Source organism: Nicotiana tomentosiformis, chromosome 10 (assembly GCF_000390325.3).
Source record: "Nicotiana tomentosiformis chromosome 10, ASM39032v3, whole genome shotgun sequence".
Taxonomy (NCBI): domain Eukaryota; kingdom Viridiplantae; phylum Streptophyta; class Magnoliopsida; order Solanales; family Solanaceae; genus Nicotiana; species Nicotiana tomentosiformis.
Genome location: NC_090821.1, coordinates 55,191,695 through 55,200,600, shown reverse-complemented (window position 1 = coordinate 55,200,600; position 8,906 = coordinate 55,191,695). Strand labels below are relative to the sequence as shown.

The 8,906-nt window shown below is 37.7% G+C and overlaps 1 protein-coding gene across 1 annotated transcript; it reads right to left on the bottom strand.

The window, feature by feature from the left end:
* Window positions 1-3,775: 3,775 nt before the first annotated feature.
* On the bottom strand, window positions 3,776-8,873 carry LOC138900193 (uncharacterized). Its single transcript, XM_070186907.1, has 3 exons — window positions 8,415-8,873; window positions 3,927-3,982; window positions 3,776-3,818 (listed from the first exon to the last, which is right to left on the bottom strand). The coding sequence occupies exons 1-3, from the start codon at window positions 8,871-8,873 to the stop codon at window positions 3,776-3,778; spliced, it is 558 nt and encodes a 185-aa protein (XP_070043008.1).
* Window positions 8,874-8,906: the final 33 nt, after the last annotated feature.

Genomic DNA, 8,906 nt, shown 5'->3' with positions numbered 1-8,906 from the left:
TTAAGGGGTGAATTTCAGTTTCGGATCGCTGGCATTGAATTGAGGAGACAATAAGGCATTCAGAGGTGGATACGCATGGAATGGAATTTTCTGAGTATTGATTAGCTTGCTCGACATTGGGTTCATCTTGTTGAGGTAAGTAACACTTCTAAACTTGGTTTTGAGGGTATGCATCCCCGAATTGGTGTTATATAAATGGTTTGGAGGCGATGCACACGATAATTGAAGAGCGTATGGACGTGCACCATTGAAATTGTGATTTGAATATATTCTGTGAAGTTGAAAAAAATATAAAAAATCATGTTATTATCTGAACCTTTCCCACGTGTTAGAGAAATTGAGTTGAACCTCTTATTAAAGATCATGTTTATACTACGTGCCGATATTTTGGGACCCATGGGGTCGTGTTGCTATTAAATTAATTGTTTTAAAAATATACATTTCACACTCAGTCATATTCATCCATTGTGAGAATATTTATGGGATCGAGTTGCCCTCCTGCAACAGGCCTTATAGGCTTTACTATTATATGGATCGGGGTTGTCCACCTGTAGCAGGCCTTATAGGCTTTATTATTATTATGGGATCAGATTGCACGCCGCAATAGGACATATCGGCTTTATATAGCGCTTGGGCTGAAGGAGCCCCTCCGGAGTCTATACACACCCCCAGTGAGTATATATATATATATATATATATATATATATATATATATATATATATATATATATATGGGATGGATCTTCCCTGGGTATGGATCTTGCCATAGATATATATTGAGGGATGGATTTTCCCTGGGCATGGATCTTGCCCGAAGCATTTATATTGAGGGATGAATTTTTTCTGGGTATGGATCTTACCCGAAGCATTTATATTGAGGGATGGATTTTTCCTAGGCATGGATCTTGCCCGATGTATTTATATTGAGGGATGGATTTTTCCTGGACATGGATCTTGTCCGAATCATTGATATTTGGGGATGGATCTTCCCCTGGGCTGGATTGGCCTTATACAGTACTGAGCGACTGACTGTCAGTTGATGGATATACATATATATTTTGGGATGGATCTTCCCTGAGTTGGATTGGCCATATACAGTACTGAGTGATTGAGTATTTTAGATCGTGAGTACATGAAGTTTTCACAAAGGTGTATAACATACAGTATGTACATTGGCATGTAGATACAGAGATGTCATATTTCTCGTATTGTTCAGAATTGATCTATTTTATTTGTACTGAGAGTAACTGTTGAACTTGAAAGCATGCCTACATTTCTGTATTGTTATTTCTATACTAGACTGTACCTGCTAAGCTCGTCACTACTTTCAGCCTAGAGGTTAGTCTTGCTACTTATTGAGTTGGTTGTACTCATACGACACTCGGCGACTGTTAAATCTCAGAGTGTTATCAGTTGGAGATTATCAAGGTAGCTGCCTGGAGTTCACTGACCTTGACTCTCTTTCTTTCAGTTATTGTACTGTTCTATACTTTCGGACAGTGTTTTGTCAGTCAGACTTTGTATTCATAAAAGATGCTCATGTACTCATTGACACCGGATTTTGGGAGTGTTAATATCTGTATTTATGAGTTTTTTTTCGCTGAATTTAAATAATATATTTTTAAACTTTAAAGATATGGTGGTTTATTGAGATTATCGGCTTGCCTAGTACTGAGATAGGCGCCATCACGACAGTTGTGATTTTGGGTCGTGACAAGTCATGACACAACCAGATCTAATAAACGGTGAAGTTTTTTTAATCTTCAAACCGAGTAATATATGACACAATCAAATTTAATAACCGATAAAGTTTTTAATCTTCAAACCGTGTTATAAATTAGAGTAGAAAATCACTAAGATTTTTTATCTCCAAAACGAGTAGAAAGTCACTTAATCTTCAATCTCCACTAATGTGCACAAAGTCACGAAGCTTCAATTTCAATGAACAAGTAGAAAATCATGCAAATTTTTATCTCGAAGCAGTAGTAGAAACTCACGAAGAATTTCATCTCCAAATGGGAGTAGAAAATCACAATTTATTTTTCCCTTTTTCAAATAGCGTCCCAACTAAACTATTTTAATACTTAAACAGTTTGATCTCTTACTCTAATCAAACAAACATATGTATGTCTTTACAATAATATTTTCAAGTATTAGTGCAAGCATAATTCATATCTTACAATTTATTGCCACGCTTTGTAAGTTGAAGTGTCAAAAATTCCAAACAGACATTCCGAATTAATTTCGGTTTTTGCTCCAACAACCAGATGTTAAGAGAAAAATAGAAAATAAAATAAATTCCTTAAGCTTGTTGGTATTCTGTGTTCGAAACTAGAAAATCAGAGAAGCAAACAAATGTTAGTTCAATAAACAAAATATAAAATAATTCCGAGCCTACAAGTTCCTTGTGTGTCCTTAAGGAATTTAATCCCTTCACTCGGTACTCAATGTTATTTGGGGGTTATTAAAAAAAACTTACCATGTAACCAACTACCAAATGACCCGTGAAGTAAGGCGAGTGATGAGTGTCACACCTCCTTTTTCCCGAGGGGGATAAGGGAGTTTTTCCAATTAAAGTGACATTAATCGAAATAGAATTATTTATTTATTTCAGAGTCACCACTTGGGATAATTTATGGTGTCCCAAGTCACCGGTTTATTTTAAAATTCTAAATTGAGAAAATTTGACTCTATTTATGGTCCGCGAATATAGAAGACCGGGTAAGGAATTCTGTTAACCCGGGAGAAGGTGTGAGGCACTCTCGAGTTCCGTGGTTTTAGCACGGTCGCTCAACTATTAATAATTGGCCTAATTATCTGATTTAATACATATTTGAGACCTATTGTGAATTGTTTTACCTTTTAAAACCGCTTCTAGTATTTATGGAATTTGTTTGAACAAGTCACGATGTCGCACACTTGTTTGTTTTTGTACACATTGCGAATCGCGTCACGTGAACCGTACCCATGATCTATAACATGTTTATTTTTATTATTATTGATTTCAAGTTGTAAGGTCGAGTTGCATGAAATGCACACCCGAATTGGAAATTATGTATCAGGACCATGCCACGGGAACCGTATCCATAGTCACGATGATTTATTATTAATCGCGCCTAAAGCAAACTACGATATTTAGAATATTTTTCATAAACTACTTTGAGATTTGTTGTAAGGTCAAGATTTATGGAACTTCATATGGGAACAAGACTGTTCATTTCAATTATTTGGATCAACCAGTTATTCAACAATAAAACCGGTAACAACTCAATTAACTACTAATGTTCCACTCTTGAGATCATTCTGATTCATACCAACATTGCAAAGGGATCGAGGATTCAGAGCAAGGGAAAGCGCATTTAGTAAAGCATACAGACGACATTAACGAGTACAAAGTTACAATCCTTCATTTAATGTTACCTTTGGCCCATCTCTACTCGTGGCTTATTCCTGACTAATGAAACAAGCGATGAACTTTTCCAGAACCCAATGCCTATCATTTTGTTCTTATCACTTATGTGTCAAACAAATTAATTTTTTATTTACACTTCAATACCGAAAATTCGCTGTCAACCTTAACAAAGGCAGACAACTGTTGTGCTGGTTATATAAGGTACAGAATTAAACCAAACCAATAGGAGATTATGACATAAACAGAATAGGTAGAGCATAGTGTATGTTGTCAACATTTCAGATTTAATCTTAAAGTAAACACTTCGACTGTTAATCAAATCGACACATAGTGTATTTTAAAGCTCAAATTAACATGTGTGCTTTATAACTTCATAGCAAACTCAGATTCAGCACGAATGAGACAACTTTAACACAAAATTTGAGCAAAACAAACATCATACAGGATCTCGGGTGACTCAATAGCTCATTTTCATTAAAGAGCATTCAAGTACATCAAGAGTTTATGTGTTTACCTTTCTGCCAGAAGAAAGCGAACAAAAAGTGTCAGGCAAAGACCAAGCACCAAAGCCTGAATTCAGCTATGAATTCAGTAGAGTAACACTGTGAAAGGCACTTATCACAGCTCCAAGATCACTTGAATTCTCAGAAATTGCAGCAGAAGAACAGAAATCGGACCGGATTTAAAAATCCTTCGTGGTTCTTTTTTTTTTTTTTAACTTTTTCTCTATTTTTTGAAGCTTTTGAAATTCCCAGATCGCAGAATTTTTGGGAGGCCTATTTTCTCTATCTTCATCAATATGTATCCATGAGTGTATATTCATGAGTCTAAGAGGAAATGAGAGAATCATGTGAGTGAGAATAGTGTAGGAGTAGGTGAGCGAGAATGGTTCTCAACAGCGTTCGCTAAGGTTTTCGAAATGGGAGGAGGTTCGTCTCTATTGTGAAGAAAAGGGGAGGGATCGGATTCGCCTTCTTCAAGGAGATAGAGCTAAAGGAATCGGCGGCTCAGTAAAGAAGAAAGACTCTTTTTCTTTTTTCCAATGGGGAGGGTCTGTCCGTTCTCTCTGTTGTCCTCCTCTCCCAAAAATGAGAAAAGAATTGGGTAATTAAGGGGGAATTTAGGGAAAGCTTGTGGAGAAACTGGGCCACCGAATTTTCTTGGCCCAATTCTAAAAGATGTGCACCAACAACCCTTTCTTTCCTTCTCATCTTTCTTTATTAGACGTTTTGCAAAATTAGCCACTATGGACTCAAATTTTAATTAAAACTAATTTGTGTAGCTAAACTATTTATATATTTTACTCATTAATTGACTAATGACCTAATTAATTAACTAGCCTAAAAATGCATGTAGAGTTACTAATGTATTTTTTGGTATTTTAGTGCTTTACAAATGCAATTGATTATGCATTTAAAATCTAAAAAATATAAAATAAAAAAATAAAAATATTTTTGCATTTTCTTTAGGATTTAAAATGCAAATTAAAATGCATCAAATATGAATATGTACAAAGCAAACTAAGTAAAAATATAAAAAAATAATTTAAAGCTATTTTTTGGATTTTTTATGAGTAATTTTATATTAGGGCAAAAATTAGGTGCTCACAGCTGCCCCTCTTTGCTTGAAAACATGAAGAGTTTTCGGGCAAAGATAAAGTGAGCAATTACGAGCAATTTTTACCTGTTTGGATACTCCATGGGAAGCGTTTTTGAAAAGTTTGACCGAACCTTGCTTCGGAGGTTTCCTGCATATCCTTGGCTATAAAGGAATCAGGTCAGTGTAGTTCTGGAAGTTTAGGTAGCTGGGACTACCGAGAAACTGTGATTTCACTGTTGCTGCTGCTGCTCTTTCTTGCTGAGCTCCCTATTACACCAAAGTCAAAATGAAAAAGAAACTAACTAAGCCTATCAGCTACGAGTTACAAGATTCCTATCTATGAGTCTTCTGAAGCTTGATCTTGAGTCTTGAATGGTTCTTCATGTGGACTTTTGATTTGAACCTTGATGCTTGCAAGTTGCAGGTGCTAGTTCTTTCTTCTTTAGCTTTTCAGATCAAGACGGGACATGCAAAACTTGTGACTTCAGCCATGTCTTGAGCAGTTCACATCTTTCATCGGCTTCTGCATTTTGGATTCACTTCTCTCTTTTTTTCTTTTATTCTGGATTGAGACTTCTTCCTTTGGTCATCTCGGACTGTCAGCTCGCATTCTTGAGGCGAGCTTCTGCTACTTCTAACTTGAATTGAATTCTAAAATGAATTCCCTCGTTCTTCAGGTGGGCGCCTGCAACTGACTTAAAATTTGAAACGAATTCCCTCGTTCTCCAGGTGGGCGCCTGATGACTTAAAACTGAAATAAATTCCCTCGTTCTCCAAGTGGGCGCCTGATGACTTAAAACTTGAAATAAATTCCCTCGTTCTCTAGGTGGGCGCCTGATTTTGACTTAAAACTGAAATGAATTCCCTCGTTCTCCAGGTGGGCGCCTGATGACTTAAAACTTGAAATAAATTCCCTCGTTCTCCAGGTGGACGCCTGATTTTGACTTAAAGCTAAAATGAATTCCCTCGTTCTCCAGGTGGGCGCCTGATAACTTAAAGCTAAAATGAATTCCCTCGTTTTCCAGGTGGGCGCCTGATGACTTAAAACTGAAATGAATTCCCTCGTTCTCCGAGTGGGCGCTTGATTTTGACTTAAAGATAAAATGAATTCCCTCGTTCTACAGGTGGGCGCCTGATGGCTTAAAGCTAAAATGAATTCCCTCGTTCTCCAGGTGGGCACCTGATGACTTAAAACTGAAATGAATTGCCTCGTTCTCCAGGTGGGCGCCTGATGACTTAAAACTTGAAATAAATTCCTTCGTTCTCCAGGTGGGCGCCTGATTTTGACTTAAAACTGAAATGAATTCCCTCATTCTCCAGGTGGGCGCCTGATTTTGACTTAAAGCTAAAATTAATTCCCTCGTTCTCTAGGTGGGTGCCTGATGGCTTAAAGCTAAAATGAATTCCCTCGTTCTCCAAGTGGGCGCCTGATGACTTAAAACTGAAATGAATTTCCTCGTTCTCCAGGTGGGCGCCTACTATCACAACAACACAGACAAAACAGAGAAAGTTTTCTGCCCCAGTTTGTACCAGGAACATTCATTGATTGTTAGTTGCATCCCATTATCCAGGAGGGTCCTGAAAACTTGAAATTACATCCCATTATCCAGGAGAGTCCAGAAAACTCAAAACTGAACTTATCTGGAACATGCTTTCTCATGGAGGATTCCTGGGAAAGCAAACAAAATGTCTTGCCCCTGCTTGAAACAAAGAAAATTTTGTCAGTTTGAAACTGTGGCGGTTAGTTTGTGGCATCCTTGCTGAAGATGTCTGCTTCTGCCACTATCCCACTTCATTCTGATTAGCTGCTTCGGGCAACAAAGAATTAGTTTGACCTTTTGATCGGACCTCGACCACAAAACCTCTGAATGACTTGAATCTATTACGCTCAACTCGTCGTATGGCACTTTTATTCTGACAACTGTTGAACTTTTGCATTTCCTACAAATTCACGAATCACATGATCACCTAAACTTCAGTTAGCACCGCATTGCTCATTCTAAACCATGTCACTTGTGATGTGCCTGGCCGAATTTCGCTTGGTGCAAATAAAAAGCTGGTAATGAGCTTTGAAGTCCTTTCTTGCTTGCTTAACAAAGACTAATTTGACAGAGACTTAGAAAAATAGACCCAAAAGAAATAAAGCGAAGTGACTTCGAGAATTAGGAAAAAAAAATATGACTATTTGAAGAAAAATGGAAAAGAGACTTATCTGAATGAAACAGCTGGCTCCAATGATCATGACATGCATTTCGGATTGACCAGCCTAATCCATCCAACTAATCGCATTTCAGTTCATGCCATGTCTTCATACTTCAAAACCGGGATTTCCATAATTCATTTTCTCTGTAAAGTCATGAACCCCATTCGGCTTGTAATGCACCGGGGGATTTTCACCAGCAAGCCTCTCTCATTTGCTCCTCTCTCAACTCACTGTCGCCTTACAATGCCCGTAAGGGTTTTCACCAATAAGACTCTCTCATTTAAATTTTCTCTCGACTCACCATCGCCCTATGGTGTCCGTGAGGGTTTTCACCAATAAGACTCACTCATTTATTCACTTTTTCTTGTGCCCATGAACAAAGGTGTTACCCATGATGTAAATAATACCTCCATCTCACTTGACTTGGCATCCTCAAAGTTGATCTGAAGGTCTTTCTTTGGACTGTAGTGTAGGTTTTGGACAGGGTTAGAAAGAAAGGGTGGCATGCAGGCTCAAAATAATTTAAGATGAAGGGGTTCAAAATTACAACTTTTGGAATCAGATCTTTTTACAAAACTAAAATTCTACCCCAGTTTCTTCGAATCTGGGGAATTTTGAATTTTTATTTTGATGGGACCGAACCGTGTAAGGCTGTCTACGTATCCTTAAAAGGAATCAGGTCGAACATAGTTCAAACATAAGAGTTTTGTTTTTGTTACTTTGCTTTTCTTTTTCTTCTTCTTCTTTCTTTTGCTTTTCTCTTTTCCTTCTCTTTTTTTTTCTTTTTTTTTCTTTTTTTTTCTTTTCTTTTCTTTTATATTTCTAACTCTACTTCTGATTCCAAAAGAGGGGTATGAAAGAAAATAAATAAGGCTCAAAAAGACTTAACAAGTGATAAAAGTGTTTGGGATAGCAGAATAAAATGCCTTCGTCATTCCAACTTTGAACATGCCTAGTACAAAATGCGATTGAAGATAAGCAAATAAATCATAAATAATATCTCTTGACTGTATCAGAATTGATAGCCATATCCACACATTTACCTTCTATGTCTTTTAAATACAAAGCACCATTGGGCAACACCTTTGTCACAATGAACGGCCCCTGCCAGTTTGGGGCGAACTTGCCTTTAGCTTCAGCCTGATGTGGAAGGATGCATTTTAACACCAGCTGACCCACCTCAAATTTTTGGGGACGCACCTTCTTGTTGTATGCTCTTGCCATTCTTTTCTGATACAATTGACCGTGACATACTACTACCAATCTTTTTTCATCAATCAAACTCAATTGCTCTAGCCGGGTCTTGACCCACTCATCATCATCAATTTCAGCTTCAGCAACGATCCGCAGGGATGGAATCTCAACTTCCACAGGTATAACTGCCTCGGTTCCATATACCAGCAAATAGGCAGTTGCACCGTTGAGGTTAGCAGCATTATCTGTGATGATTACCTTGGGAATTCCGAACCGGCAAATGATGTTTGAATGAACAAAATCTACCATCGCCTTCTTGGTCACAGACTTGAAAGTTACAGCTTTTACCCATTTGGTAAAGTAATCAATGGCCACCAGAATAAACCTATACCCGTTTGACACTGCCGGCTCAATTGGTCCAATGACATCCATGCCCCAAACAACAAAGGGCCAAGGTGCAGACATTGTGTGTAACTCAGATGGCGGGGAATGAATCAA